The following is a 16,780-nucleotide window of genomic DNA, read 5'->3' on the forward strand; positions in this document are numbered from 1 at the left end:
TCTGACAATCCATGAAATTCCAAACAGCAATGTTGAGGTATGGTGTGGTCAGTCTTTTATTCAGAGAACTCCAGCAACTTCTTTGTTTAATTTGCAAATGTTATTTTTTTGTCTATTTTCTTTTCTCAGTAACAGCTTCTTTACAGCTAAACATCCTTTAAGAGCCATAGCATTGAGTTGTCTTCTCACAGTGGGAGAACAGAAACACTTGTGGATTTTTTGGTGTTTGGGTGTTATATCAGATCTTGTCTGGTTATAAGAAGTTCCATTTTTTCTGTATCTTTTAAAAAATTTGAATCCAGTTTTGGAAACTGATTTTTTCACTTATTTTCCTTTATGCAAGTGACTTTTGCACATTACTGTACATACAAACTCACACAAACAGCTGCCCTCATACAGCCATACAGTTTTATAGTGAAGAGGTGACAGTGGAAAGTGAAATTTACGTCAGTTAATGTGTATGAAAATGTTTGTGTGCGTACAAAACAGTCAAAAACACTATTTATTACTATTGCAGTATTTACTGTACGGCACATACAATGAAACTTTATTCACAAGACTGCAGCATTTCATTTACTGAGAGAGCAAAAATAGCTTCTGGTCGAATTCTGGCTTCTATTTACAATCATCAGAAACAAAGAAAAACAAAAGTGTAATAGTCGACTCAGTCAGACCACAAGTGCAGTAACATGTCAGCAGAGAAAGAAACTAACCAAACATACATAGTGCACCCCTTTCATCATTGCATGATACATGATACAGCACATGACACACTTCTCCGTTATCAGATCATAAGACCAATTAGGATGAGAAATAACAAGCGTGGTCTACTATTGGCTTAGATTTTGCTATTTGATCTGTGCATGCTGAATTTCAGGAGAACTGTTCAACGTTAAAAATGATGAAACAAATGTTTACAATGGTGATTTGATGAAGCATATCCTTGGCTTGGTGAAAGTTATATCCTTGGCCTAATGGTTTTTTTATGGTTATGTGTGTGTGTGTGTGTGTGTGTCCTAACTTGTTTCTTCAAATGTAAAGAAAGATTTTAGTTAGATCACAACGATGTCATAACACTCAGATTTGCAGCTCTTTGGACAGTCCCTTTGGGGCAATCACTAAAATGTGATATTATTATGCTGTGATCTTGTTTCAGGCTCTCTCTAAAACTGGATTCACACCAGCAGACTTTCCAAACAACAGAGAGGCAGATTGCAAATCTCAAAAAAGGTAAAGCACTGAGTTTACTTGATCCAAAAGGATTGAAATGTCCACATTTTCACATTAATAAATATAAATAATAATAAATAAATATAAATATTGCATCAACACAATTATTGCCAGAAGTGTTGATCTAATATAGTTTATTCCTCTGGAAACATGTACATTATTTGAACCAAGTATTCACTGCATCACTTTTTTTATAAGTGTATTAACTATGCTAATGACTTCTTTTTCTCTTGGGCAGCTACTTACTGCTGCTTAAACTAGCTACTTTATTCAGAAGCAGCGTCCGTTTGTAATATCTGTTTGTATTATAGATAAGGTAAGGGAATTCTTTAATGAGATTAAATTCAGATTAGATTATATTCACAGTTGTTTTTGGAATAACCTTCCCTTCTCAGTGATGGAATGCAAGCTTGCACTTAAAAGGACCTCTCAAGAAATTACATATTACAATGATCAAACAAAGGCAAAATGGATTATGCATTGTAATCGTTTGGCAAAGGATGAAATGCACATTCATGTGCGCATAAAGACCTAAAACAATATGATTAATATAGCCCAAACATTTAACAGAGAGAAATCTAATCTTCTTACAGCAGTAGAACAGTGTCTGCACTTACAGGGTCAGAACACATCGAAGAAGAGAGAAAGAGCTTAGAGAGAGAGCTTTAACTTTATATACAACATCTAGAGACGGAGAGAGAGAGAGAGAGAGAGAGAGAGAGAGAGAGAGAGAAAGAGGGAGGTGTTGAGGCTGGGTGAAAAGCAGGGCATGAAAGAAGAATGTATATGATAAGGATAAGGGGATGCAGAGAGAAAGAAGTAAAGAGAGAGAGGGGTAAAGTTTTATTTTCATCCTGCTCCTCCATTTATCACTGAGGGAGGGCTTTGAGGATCGCGTTCACCTCCTCTGCTACTGCAGTCAATGCAAACTCAAACTGCTCCTAAAACACAAACAAAAAACAGTGGTTAGAGTGAAGAATGCATAGCCTTCATTGCTATCACAGTATTTTTTCCTATTATACTTTGTAATTGACCTATCAGTGCTCCACCCACTACTGTTGTGAGGTTTGACAAGCTACAGAATGTTAGCCAAAATTCCATTCAGCCTGTAGCATAAAATTCAGTTTTTGTCAAAATGTGAAAAGTGTCTGTTATTAATTCAAATATTTATTTTGTATGCATGTACAACGTCACACTGTTAAGACATATCAAGTTTAGTTTTTTTTTATTAAGTGTAGTCATGTAATTGAGTTAAGGTAACCTTATTAAGGTGGCAAATTAATTGTTGTTTCCAGCCTGCCTAAATAAAGACTTACAGTTTCCACTCCAATTTTTCAAAATTTTTCTATAATGAAATAATTAAGAAGTAAAAGTCATTCTGAATGGTCTGATGTGAAGCGCTTCGTTCTAAAGAAATTGTTCACAGAGGTGGTGATAGGGGATCAGGCAATATAGTCCCCAGTGAAAACATAATTTTTCAGATGTATGATTTTACCATTATAAGCATTATGTTATATTATATTACAAAACTCAGAAGACGTGCAGGTTTGCTAGTTATTTTGGATAGTAAATAGAACGCCTCTATTTGCGTTGTAGACATTGTGGCTGCTGGTTCCTATTACCACCCTTGTAAAAAAATCTAAATTGGTAAGTTTTTCTACAATGAACCATTTCACAACAAGCCACTTTGAATGATTTTGTTTACATCACAGCGATTGAATTACGCAGAAGTTTGGAAAAAATGATGGAAATCACCTTAAGATTAGCTCAGACAACCTAGTTCAGCTCAGTAGCATGGCCACGACCCTATCTGGACTAAGCAGTTAAAGATGATGATGATGGGATTTTTGCCAAGTTTTTTGCAAAGCTTGTCCAGCCTCACAACAGTTGCTAGTACAATACTTTTTCTTTTCCAAAACCAATACCAGTATTGAAATCTTGATTGGTTTACACTGATCTGATATTTGTTCCTAAAACCTACTAAGCTTAAAAAGAGCTATTTTTCATTGAAGCACTTCACTTAAGATAAACATCTAAAAGTATACTATCAATTTTAAACTACTTAAACACTCCACTACCCCACAGGATGAAAAACACAATTAACATCACATCACACAATGTGAGTGTGTGCTACTTCAGGCTAGATTTCAGGATTGAATTCACTCTTTTTTCCCTCCAATATCCATAATTATCCACTGACATCAGCCCTAAACCAATACCCATCAATATCAATATGTCTAGTTGCTACAAAAGAAAACATTTGTGAGCAGATCATGGAAATGTCAATTATGCCGTTATTAATATTGTTACATTAATCAAACTGTATTGACTTAGCTTTCCATTGGTACTATAGCTTTCCAAACTGCTATATGAACGAAGATTATTATTATCATTACTGGCATATCACACATACAGTCAAGATTAAAGAGCAAAAATAACTCTTGGTAGGTAGGATAGTGGCTTCCAGAAGCTTATGTGTGTGAGAGAGAGAAAGAGAGAGAGAAGGAGAGTGAGAGTGTGTGTGTGTCTACCTTTGTTTGAACCATGCCAGGTCTCTGATCTCGCAGGTGCTCCAGCGTAGCAGCAATATCAATTTCTTTAGCACCTATAGACGTGCACAAATCAAAATAAAAAATATATTTACATTCAACATATTACATTAAATATTGAACATGTAACATAAAAAGATAAAATGTGCACAAATCACACACGTCTACATACGCATTTTAAGATGCATAATTTTAAGAGATTTTGAATGTAAAGAAGCCTTTATGAGCAGTGATAGGCTCGAGCACCCCCTGCAACCCAGAAGGATAAGCGCCTTAGATGATGATGAGTAAGTGAGTGAGTGAATGTAAAGAATGGATATTTGTGATACCTTTTCTATTTCATGCATTGAATTTGTAAAATTTTAATTAGGAAACCTTTAAATCTGAAAGGAGCCTAGACTATGTGCAACTAGGGGTGTGCAATATGATGATATTAAAACTGGTGCAAATGTAATATTTATAAACCAGAACTTAGCCTACAGAGCGATTGTGTAGAGTTATGGGTAATGGACACCAGAGGTTTTTTAGAGAGTTCAATCAGCTTTTCTAACTGTACCCACCTTTAGCCATTTTATTCAGAACCATATCAATCAGAATATATGTCCCAGTCCTTCCAGCTCCATCACTAAGACAGAATGAGAGAGCGAGAGAGAGACAGACAGAGAGAAAGAAAGACAGAGAGAGTGTAATTATTTGACATTTATTCTTAAGAGCATGTGTATGCGTGGAGAGAGAGACAGAGTGAAGTCATTGTGTGTAGGTGTGTCTGTATGTGCCATTTGAGCTTGAGTAGGAGCATTACCTAAACCCCACCCACTCTGACGGGATGCACCCAAATGGCTAGTTTTGATCATTGACAGTGATTTCTATCTGTCATTTACCATCTAAGGTAAATGAGAGACGCTTATAAGACTGAGATTTACTGGGATTTTTAATTTCTGAACCTTAATACAGCCCAAGAACTTTCTGTTCACGTCCAACTCGACATGAACCACATCAGTCTGAACCTGTCCCGAGTCTAACAAAGTTTTGACCGAATTCAGCCCAATCTGACTCACAACACCAAGTTTGACAACGAACCTGAACAAACCAAATTCTGTCTAAAACTGAACAGGCTCTGAATATTTCTAATGATGTGACAGCAAAAGCCATCATGAGATCACAGATGATTTCAATTACAAACTGACATATAATATAATATGGTACTTCTTAAAATTAAGCTTAAATTCTGCAAAGCATGGAACAACATCGGTGTTCTCACGGTCTGAAGTGCTGATGGCAAAACATTAGCCTTTACCTGTTTAATCCTAAATCCTTATCCTTCTTTACACAGAACATTACTTTAGAGTGTGTGTATATATGCATGTGTGTATACTTGCCTGCAGTGAACGATGATGGGGCATGACCTTCCTCTGTAACATTTATTTACTTTTCTGTGAGAGAACACACACATACAATGTGTCAAACACATTTCAGATAAAAAAAGAAGTGTTAATAATTTTTCTGATCATAGAACAGAGCACACAACACCATTACACACTATAGGACATTGAGGTTGTGCCACACAGACCCCGTTTACACTTGGCATTAACATGCATCCAGAGTCAAATTGATGGGTTCCCCTTTTGAGTCTTGGTTTATCTCATGGTTTCTTCCTCTTGCTCTTTTTGAGGTTTTCCTTGACATGGTCACCCTTGGCTTGCTCAATGAGTTCTGTAAAGCTGTTTGGTGATGCCCATTGCAAAAGAGAGTGTCAGGGTCAAAAGACCACCTTAATCAGCCTGCATCATTACAGCAGAGGTGAAAGCAGCTATTCATAGCTTATTTATTGTCCCTTCTCCTGTTTCATTGCATTGCATTCTAAACATTTGTAAAAGCTCATACATGTACATGAGCAAGGACTCAAATTTGTGTCTTACAACAAACACATGAAGAGACTAATGCAGTAAATGTGTGTGGTACCCTTCCTTCAGTCATGAAATCTAATCATAAGTGGTCACTGGAAATGCACTTCAGTCACATGAAGCATGGAAGTGTCCACTTACTATCAGATCACTAGAGACAGATGTTAATACCGAGTGTGAACAGGGCCACACAAACACACACACACACACACACACACACACACACACACACTGCAGTGCTGTTAGCACGTGTCAGAACATCATAGTGCAGAGTGTCCAGTTTTGTCCACGAAGGGCCAGTGAAGTTTTTCATTACATCAAATTATTCCACTCGGCTTGGCATTTTGGTATTTTGTATTTTGGTGTATTTTATTGTTGATAGTATGTTCTATATATTTGAAAAAAAAATTGTACTTTACCTATTTTAAATTTGGGGATTAATAGTTTACATTTTATTTTGTATTTTTTGCTTAATTGATACACTCTTATGTTTTACGTTTTTATTTTCATGCTTATTATTCTTTTCAACCCCTTGTTCTCTGTTCTAATACTTGGCTACATTGCAAATGTGGGTCACCCTCAGTGTAATGGAGTTAAATAAACATTTATTGATTCTTCTTGCTTAATTAGTTGGTCTTAGAGCACAAGCAGTTAATCAGGTGTGCTTCTGCTTGTGGAACACAAACCTACAGCCACACTGGCCCTTCGCGATTAAGATTAGACACCCCTGTCATACTGTTACATTCACATTAACTTCATATTGACTTCTCTAATAGATTTCAGTCTTGTAGTCATGTGTATGTGAACAGCTATGACATTCAGACAGCAGAGAAGCAGTGGGAGAAAGTGGAAGAAGAGAAAAGAGTGAGGGACAGACATGGAGAGAAAAAGAGAGGAAAGTGTAGCCCCCCTGTTACCATGCACACCAGTGGCTAAGTACAGTGGGTAAGGAAAGAGTAAAAAAGTAGAGCAAGCAGAGGTTGGAGGTCAAAGTTCAGCACAAAGGTCAGCGCCCACTGGGTAGGGAAAGAGGGGGGGTATCCCAAGGTGCACTTGGATGTGGAGTCACGATTGTCAGTGATCACTTTTGTGACTATGCAACTGGGGTCAGAGTTCACAAGCTGCATCAGCACAAAAATGACACTGGCAACCGCTCAAACCAACGAGAGAGAGAAGGGTGGGTGGGTGGGTGGGAGGGAGGGAGAGAGAGAGAGAGAGAAAATTTGTGACTCCCATTAACATCATTTTAAAGCTCTACAGTACTGTGGTCCTACATGACTTTTTAGACTAGGGACCATTAGATTCACTGGAACTTTTTCAGTTTTTCAACATAATCTCTATCTGCCGTATCTATATCATATCATCGATTACCACAGACAATTTTCACATTTCCCTATATTTATGAAGAATTCCACCAGTTTTTCAAAAAAAATCTGCATAATTCAATCACTGACATATAAACAATCATTCTGAGTGATCTGATGTAGTGTGGACTTTAGAGTGGTGCTCTACAACACAACATATCCATTATAGCCAATATAGCCATTTTCTATACTATCCAAAACAACCAGTGAACCTACAAGTGTCTTCTAAGTTTTTATATGTAGTTTTGATAATGGTAAAATAGTGATTATTCTGACAAAATGTGATTTGTTTGTGTACTATTTTGCTTTAGAACATTCTACATGTACTGCTCCACCATAAAGGCCTTAAAAAAATGTTTTAGGCCAAACCTGTACTTCAAAACAATAAGGCATTCAGGCATAACACATTTGCAACTGCCCACTAGACCCATCCTGTGGGTAGTCCTTTGCTGTTTGCTAGTTTATGATACTGGTAAACAATCTTTATAACTCTCTTTCTTCAGTGCTCACTGCACAATGACAAGTGTACAGTTTCTTAGTTTCATATTCTTTGTTATTTTCTTCCTATTATTTGACAAGGCTTTGGTCATATAAGCGTACCAATACTGGTCATGCCAATGAAGTAGCATGAACTGGAAGTGAGAAATAGAGAAGCAAAGGGTGTGGGAGGGAGAGAGGGAGAATGAGAGAGGGGTGGGTTAGAGAAAGAGGAAGAGAAAGTAAAAAGGGCACAAAAGGAGGTTCTGACATCATTGTGCGCTTTATTACAATTAATGCACACTGGATCAGGGGAAAATTTAAAAAAAAACACACTCTCTCACACGTGGTGCTTGTGGCATACCTGCGGAAGTCCAGTAGAGCCTGATTGGTCTCGGGTGTGTGTTGATTGAGCCAGGTGTGGTAATGGAACTGAGTGACGGTGCGGCTCTCATTGGTCTGCATGTTCTTCAGGTAAAAGCTACGAACCAGAAAATCCTCACACCACACATGCTCCGACACCAGATTTACCTACAGATACATAGACAGGGATAGATTTCTGACCGGGCCACTGTCTGACTACCAAGGATTTAAAGGATCAGGACAAACTAAAGATGTAGATGTAAAAATGAAATGAATGAATAGCTATTGAATACGTATGAATGACTAAATAAATGAAAAAAATGTCATTTGTCTTTTGTCCCACTTGCTGAGGAGATGTATTTTTTGCATGAAAATGCAGGGGTATTTTCAAGTTGTCACGCATCCCTCGGGCTCAGAGGCCTCTATGGACTCCATTTCCCAGAATCCCCAGGGGGATCACATGATTCTCAGCCCTCCATCTCATTCCAATCACCGATCTCTGTCGCTTGAGTACTAACCTGTTACACCTGTTCTCTTATGATCAGCTTAGTATAAAGCTCGGGCTTTTAGTCTAGTTCAGTGCGAGGTATTGCTACTTGTTACAAGAGCTACTGAGTGTTATTCTTCTGACTATTGTGATTTTTCCGGTTCTGACTCTGTTTTGCTGTTTTGACTTTTGCCCTTTTTGCCTTTGCCCTTTGGACTTTTTTTGCCTTGTTATGTTTGTCTTTTTGTGTCTCTTGTCTTTGTTGGATTCAACCTTTGCCTGTTCTTTGACCACGTTTTTGGATTACGACTCAAACATTAAAGCCTCAACCTCTTTTTTTTAATTGCGAGCGTCTGAATTATTCTGCCTCGTTACACAAGTGTGTAATCAGTTGATGCTGGTCATGTTTTAGCAAGCAGAACAGAAATACTAATGAATCATAAGTGCTGAAATTGAGAAAAGAAAAACAAAAAAAGGAAAACAAAGAAAAAAAGGATGTGAGGGGGACGGTCCAAATACATGCAAGACTATAATCTCTGTCGATACACAACATAAAATATAAGAATTATTATTTATTATTATTATTAATTTTTATTATTAACATATGTCAAGTTGATTGCGACTGCCAGCAACCATATGGGTAGCATTTACATAGAAAAAAAAATATCCACTTTATTTAGCTTATTACTTGTACTGCAATAATTAAATGTGGATGACTTGGATACAAACCTGAATAATTTAATATACAAAAGAGTGTGGGTGGTGTATGTCTGCTTATATGTTGCATTCATGTTGTACCTTAGGAATACTCATGAACCCCACACATTTTATCCCCTTGTTGAGAGGATGATATTTATCAGCACTCACACCCTCCAGCCGTCTAACCTCTTATTCTCCAGGGTATATTTTGGTTTGTCCATCTGAATTTACATGACCAAATCGTAAGGCAAATTATTCAGTAACTGCGTGAAATAAATGTAAATTTTTATTTTATTTTATTTTTTTTCTTAAAAAAAAAAAGCTCCCCTCAAATTAACAGAACATGTGTTTTATGATCATATACATATTTCTACATGCTTACAATTTACTGCGGAAAGCCAAAAATCTTTCGCTCTTTGTATTATTTTATAAAAATAATTTTTACAGAGTATATCACTGAAGAGACACCATCTGTTTATAGTTTATAGCCCAGATTTGTGAAAAAATGGGTCAACTTTCAGTAGACAAAAAACGAACTTCATATATTCTTATATATGAAGAATATGATGAAGTGCGTTTTGGAACCACCGGTGGTCTCAAGGAGTTGAAGAGGCTAAACCACCTTTGGGCCATGTTTGGAAAAGAAAACTGGTTAAAGGGCATTGTCCTAAAATTAGCATTTAATATGTTATTTGTCATGTTTTCGGATAATCTGTACATCTCTCAGCTTTATTGTTTTGACAGAATGCACAATTTTGTATCCTTTGTCCTTCCCTCAAGTTCACTCACTACAATATTAAGGATGCACTAAGCAAATATGTCATACAAAAATTGGGAATCTACCTGACAGTGATAAAAAAATCCTGACTGCTATTTATTCACTGCTGTAGAGCCTAATAAATACAGACGTGATATCCGACTTCTTAGAACTGACGTTAGCTATCTAGCTTCCTTCTGCATTCCCCAGCTAATGGAAAAAAATCAGACAGCCTGCTCTCTAGTAACCATCACAGCACTTGTGGTTTTGGAAAAGTTACTCAGAGGTCACTCAAGTTACTCATTTTGTTTTACATTTTTTTCAGTGCTGCAAAAGTATAGAAAGGTGGTAAGGTGTCCCCAGACTTTTGATGGGAATCATCAGTTGTGTGTGTGTGTTGTGTGTGCATACTAACTCATATTTATAGAACAATTTGGAGCCCTCAGCAGCGTGTAAATGTGAGAGCATGGGTGCAGAGGAAATCCTTTCTTGAACAAGGACATTGCAGTTTTTACAATTACAGCAAGAATTCAGGTGTTATTAACCCAGCTTAATCTTTTTACTCCTTATGCTCTATGGTCAAAACCAGGTAATTGAGTTTATACTTACAACATGTTTACACCTTTAACATGCGCTTTGTGTCCGGATGGTATCTGGTTATACCGGATTTCATTTACACTTTTCACTAAAATGTGACTTTTGTCCTTTTTTTTCCTTGTCACGATACGAGTGGACAAGCTTGGCTTGGAAGCCTTCATCGGCCCGGAGTGCATGAAGACTCCTGGTTTGGGGCTAACTTCAGCCTTGCATATCCTCCATCTTTTGTTTCATTGTTTATGCCCTCACCACTCGGCAGACGCATTTACGCTCACATGATTATACATGGATGACAAACAGCATTTGTGTTAAATCAAGATCATCAAGATCTGTCTCTGATCACCTCAGAATGTGGTTCGAGTGATCCGTTGACAATGGGGGTGTTTACACCTGGCTTTTTATGTGGTCAAGTGAAATCCAAATGTGATCTGATCACCAAAAACTGTTTATGCAAGGAGACTAGAGGCTCTGAGTGGACGAATGGGAGGAAATACTTGAGTACCCTAAACAATCTGCTGTTTTGTGGACATATATTGCAATGTAATCAAGCTGCTGTTGTTCATCTTTAACATGTTTTCTAGTGTTTTCTAGTGTAGAGATTTTGTGAATACCAACAGCTGATGTTGAGAAAATGAGGAAAAGTACATATTGATCAATTGGTAAGTACCTCTATACTGTTCTTCTAAATAGTAAACTAAGTGTAAATGGTGTGGATATAATACCTAAAGATTTATCATCAATATCAGAGACCCTCGTCCCCGAGTGGAAACGGCAATCCTTGGTTTAAAAAGCATAATGGGGTGCAAGAAAGGAGACCAGAGGCTCTGAGTGGACGAATGGGAGGAAATACTTGAGTACCCTAAACAATCTGCTGTTTTGTGGACATATATTGCAATGTAATCAAACTGTGCTGTTGTTCATCTTTAACATGTTTTCTAGTGTTTTCTAGTGTAGAGTTTTTGTGAGACAAGTACCAGTAGATGATGTTGAGAAAATGAGGAAAAGTACATATCAATTAATTGGTAACTACCTGTATACTATTCTTCTAACTGTAAATGGTGTTAAATTGATCCACTATTTAAAATTATGGATCTAAATAAAGAATTCAAATGTGCATGTTATACATCATATGAAGGTAGTGGTTGGTGTGTGAGGTTGTGTGTGTGTGTGCATGTGCTGTACCTTGTATATATGGTAGAGATTGTGTGTTGTACCTCATATATGTGGTAGAGATTGGAGCCCTCGTCTGGCCAGTAGTGGTAACACTGTTTAACGCCACTCTCTGTTAGAGGAGTCAGCATGACGATCACCACACAGCCACTCTCCCACACCATCTACATATAAAAGGAACATAAACATGTTACTCACACACACACACACTGTTACTCTCCCACATAACACTGTTTTCCTGCTGACGCACATACACACACACGCATAGGTGTCAATTCTTACAATTTACCTATATAAACTGTGTTTTTTTGTAGTTTTGGAGGAATACAGCCATATAAGGCCAGACTATGGGAAATCTGGTGTAATATTGTTTCCCTGTAAAATCTAGACACTACACATAAAATTACATAAACAATTCTGTTGCACACATATGCATTTCTTACTTTCTATTTTATTAGACCTACTAACATAGGTGATGTGCTCAACACACCACAGTGTCACTCAACAGAATTAAAAAAAGGGTTCTGCTGTAATAATCAGATCTTTAGAGGAACATAAGTTTAGTGTTTATGTCTCTTATGACACAAAGACACATTAGCAATGATACATTGATTACTCCTTTATTTCAACTTGCAGATAATAATACCAAAGACTATTTGTTCTGTCAGCTCATTACAGAACACAGCCTGACTCTGCTTTCTCTCTCTCTTTGACTGCTTTGGCTGTGTATTTAACTGTGTGAGAGAGATTGCTTATCTGCTTACTCTTCAAATTAAGTAAAAACATTTTTTTTTTGATTATGTATGAAATAATTAATATGATTGCCAGAGGAGTATATAACAGTAAAGATAATCAAAACTGGATAAACTGCTGTTGCAGATCATGAAATGCACTATACGAGTATAGTGAATTTATGAGTATGGAAACTATGAATATAAGGTTTGCTGTCTCTATAGGCTGAAACCTATGTACACATGTTTGCATTTTTGCACCATCTACAGAAAAGACACACACATAAACAGTGAGTTACCTGCCAGAAGTCAGCCACAGTGGAGGGCAGTGGACCCTGAGTGGCGATGTATGCAGGGTTCCTGGGGTCATGATCCATCTGAGAGAAAACAAAATACACCCACACACACTCATCACAGAGCCCCTTATGTACAATATTGAATTGTAGTGTACAATAGTGTATTGTATCAGAACCTTAGTGTGTCATTTGGTTTGCAGTGGCACTGTAATGGACTGTGCTGTGTATACTGTAGTAGAACTATAGTGTATAGTATGTATGTAGGAATGAATGTACTGTGTGTTGTGCACTGTAGTAGAACTGCAGTGTGTAATGCATACTTTGTAACTACAGTGTGATTGTAGTGTGTTATATTAATTACAGTGGGTCTGTAACATAAAGTGTGTACTGTAGTACACTGTGGGTAACACCCCAGAATGGTTTGATTCCCTACCTGGGCACGCACACTACGGTATAACAATAGGAGTCCTTGGACAAAATTGCTAATGCTACATTCGCACACCTCTGTACAATATTACATTTTAAATTGCTCTGGATAAGTGTGTATACCAAATGCATGAATATAAATGTAGTTTGTATTTCACTGAAACTGTACTAGGGCTGCAACATCGATTTTAAAAAATTGTCAATGTGAATTTTGTACTGTGCCACTACTCAAAATCAACAGTGAAAAAAAATGGAAATAGATAAGTGATTAAACGTGCGCTTGAATCATGAAAATAGAAATGTGATAAGTTGGATAAGAAAAAGAAAAATAACCAATAAATGATAAATGAAAAAGTAACATATATATATATATATATATATATATATATATATATATATAAAAGTAATATTTTTCATTTATTTTATTAACTGTTTGGATAAATGAATTAAATAAAATGAAATAAATAAAAATAAGTAATAAATATTACAAAAAAAACATTAATAAATAAAACCTTTCTTTTTTATTGCTATAATTCCTTGTAATCAATCATATTTTTGATTCAGCAACAATTTCAACTGAGAAATAAAATTGAAAAAGTAATGTAAACAAAGGCAATATAATATTTTGATGGTGAATTTTCAAATTCAGGTTTTCATTTTTTTCAATTTATTTCTCATTGAAACAGAAACATAATTGTTAGATTAACTGATTAAAAATAGTTACTTGATTAAACAAATAAAGAAATAATCGCTAATTGCAGCCCTAAACTGTATTGTGTTGAAGTGGTACTGTAGTGTGTGTGGTGTCTATTGTATTGTATTGGGCTATGTGTGCAGTTAGCACTCTGGTTTATTATGCTATAGTTTGCAACGGGTAGTGTATTTTGTGTGTACTAACAATAGTGTATTTTGTGTGTACTCACAATAGGGCTGGCATTGATGTAGTCAGAATTGCCTTGGCTGTTCTCCACTTTCAGACAGATTCTAGAATGATCATCTGAAATGCACACACACAAACACACACACACACACACACATTTCAAAGTTTGCTGTGTTAAAATTGTATTGTTTCCTTAAAGAGCAGCGGACTAAGGGGCTCATTATCACAGCTTTTCAGACTTTCTTTTTCAGAATTTCTTCTGAAATGCGAACTGATTGCAATTCCATATTGCTCCATTGTGCACACAATTCTTACAAAATGCAACCTAAAAGGTCTATCCCTTTACTGTTTTTGACAATAAAGGGACGGGAGTTGACATATAGGCACATACCTTTATTACTGTTATGTTCTTTTGGTAAGTTACCGACACTTACAACACAGCTACAGGCTATAACGTTACTAGAGAAAGAGAGAGAGCAAGCACAGGAGCGCAAGACATCCAAAAACATTTCTTGAACATACTACAATATGTTAAAATTTATATATAAAAATAAATTTGTCTCTATCAGTAGACATTAGAGCGGAGATGTGTAGAAGAGATGGTTGATGTCTTTAATAATGGCATTACTGGGGAAACTTCTCTGTTTTCTACTACAAGCAGGGTTTTCACTTGTTTTTTTCTGTTGTTTTTTTATGATTCTGTTTACAAGATATGTCAATGATCAATGCTGAATACATGCAAGATTTGTTGATGTCTAGATCCTCATAATAAATATAAAACCTTGGGTAGGATCTCCCAAAACATTCCTACAGTGAACTGGGCAGAGCCCTTGATCTTTACCTGCCCAGCAAATGCCCAGCATTTGCCTCTGTGTCTCTTTGTGTACACTACCATGTGCATGTCTATGTATGGGTGCATATGTGTGTGATGCTCACATGGTATGACGGTGCTGACTCGGTTCTTCTTGGCGTTGGAGTCTCTCTGTCCGATGCTGCAGGTGTTTGGCTCTGCCTGATATGCACACAGTGCTTCCCATTCCTTCTCCAACCGGTTCTTATTTTTCAGGTGGTCCTCCATATATGACTACAGGAGAGGGAGTGAGACAGATTGACAAGAGATTGACTTTTTTGGCCATCTTGAATTCTTTATGGATGTTAAAAGACAGGAATTCAGATCAACAGACTAATGCAACGGTATAGCACTGAACCTGACAGAATTACATTCCTGCGATATATTCACCCCTGTCCCCCTCTAATTGACCAACTGTTCACCATTCAGTTTATTACACTGCAAGAAAGGCTGCCCAATTGTATTTTAGTCATTATCACAATTTTTGGCTTTCCCTAATTAATTAACATAACCACGTGCAATATTGCTGATAACTAAAGTTAACTAACTGGCTAAATGTGACACCATGCCTTTATTGACACTGGTGCATTAAATCATATCATGTTGACAGGCTTGTGTATCTGGCCAAACCCTAAAAGATTTCAAGGCAAAGCAGCAGGAGATATTTCTGAGAAGATAATCCACTTGCATAAAGAAGGGGAAAATCAAAGGAAAATAAACAATAAAATAGATTCCACAACTTAAGTTGAAAGAAATTATTAAAAGTTATAGAGAAAATTAGACTCCTAACGACTGTGCAAGACTTGACAGACCACCAGAACTGTCATCATCACATTAATAGTACTTAAATCTTTCATCTTTGAGAGACAAGAAAATTAAAGCTACACTCTAACTTCAGATCTGAAAAAAATTCACAGGTGTTTCTATCCATCCTTCTGCTGTGAGAAGACAAATTAACACTATGAGTCTGAAAGATGTGTAGCTGTCAAGAAGCCGTTACTGAGAAACGGAAATTGACAAAAAAAGAAGACAGTTTGCAAATCAAAGAAAGAAGCTGCTGATGTTCTCAGAACAATGCTGAGGGCCCAGTCCTCACTGAATGTGTCTGAGATTACTTGGATCGTGAGAAGCAGAAAATGCAACCAACTTCCAAAACTTACGTGTGGAAAAAAAAATTCATGAAAATTTCTTTAAAAAACTGAAAGCAAAAAAAAACTGAAAAAACTGAAAATAATGGAAACTACAAAATATAATAAATAATATATAATATAAAGGCAGAGGGTGGACAAAAAAATATATTTTTAGTTGTTGTTGCTTCTGTGTAAAGTACATGTTTTCTATTTTTGTTCCTGATGATGCAAAATGAATATTTTGTACTTAATGGCCATTTTGCCTGGAAATTAAATAAATTAAGGGTCTCTGACTTCTGCACAGTACTGGACAATCATTTAATGTGACTAAAAACCAGGCTTATTTTGATTTAGTAATACGCACATGTAAAGGAACAGAAGCTTATAATGTACAATAAAAAAGAAAAGACTATTTTCTGTTCATTTGAAATAAGTGCAATTATTGACTGAATAATTTTGATAACTATTTCAGTATTGATGGAAAAAAGGTGATTATTAATTTAGCCATTTTTGTGAAGCCCTAACTGCAAGTCACAGTTGCTGTAGTGTATGTGGAAACAAACACTATGCAATATGATATTCTGTCAATATTTTGGAGTGTGTTGAGTGTGCAAGTGTGTGTGTACCAGTATCATGTGTCCAGTGGAGATGTCCATGTTGGAGTGGGCGGGTTCTTCGCTCCAGGAGGATGTGCTTGTGCGGGCGGAGGGGCTGGGAATTGGTCCGTCACTCAGCTGAGATGATACACTGTTTATGCGAGATGAGTGACGAGGCTCTGGCCTCTCTACAGGCGGCTTCACAGCCATTCGCTGCCTACACAACTCCTACAGAGACAGGGATGCGAGAGGGATGAAAAATGAGAGATGAAGA

At 36.7% G+C, this 16,780-nt stretch overlaps 1 protein-coding gene across 1 annotated transcript in view; it reads right to left on the reverse strand.

Moving 5' to 3' along the window:
- Positions 1–489: 489 nt before the first annotated feature.
- The window catches only part of slco5a1b (solute carrier organic anion transporter family member 5A1b), a 34,892-nt gene continuing 18,601 nt past the window's right edge, over positions 490–16,780 (reverse strand). Inside the window, exons 14-23 of the mRNA XM_036562411.1 lie at positions 16,537–16,734; positions 14,867–15,014; positions 13,974–14,047; positions 12,628–12,705; positions 11,642–11,761; positions 7,889–8,055; positions 5,159–5,212; positions 4,340–4,404; positions 3,762–3,835; positions 490–2,171 (exon numbers count right to left, since the gene is read on the reverse strand). Of these exons, the coding sequence (XP_036418304.1) occupies positions 2,100–2,171; positions 3,762–3,835; positions 4,340–4,404; positions 5,159–5,212; positions 7,889–8,055; positions 11,642–11,761; positions 12,628–12,705; positions 13,974–14,047; positions 14,867–15,014; positions 16,537–16,734 (1,050 nt within the window). The 3' untranslated portion in view covers positions 490–2,099. The remainder of the gene's footprint in view (positions 2,172–3,761; positions 3,836–4,339; positions 4,405–5,158; positions 5,213–7,888; positions 8,056–11,641; positions 11,762–12,627; positions 12,706–13,973; positions 14,048–14,866; positions 15,015–16,536; positions 16,735–16,780) is intronic.

Source organism: Colossoma macropomum, unplaced genomic scaffold (assembly GCF_904425465.1).
Source record: "Colossoma macropomum unplaced genomic scaffold, Colossoma_macropomum, whole genome shotgun sequence".
Taxonomy (NCBI): domain Eukaryota; kingdom Metazoa; phylum Chordata; class Actinopteri; order Characiformes; family Serrasalmidae; genus Colossoma; species Colossoma macropomum.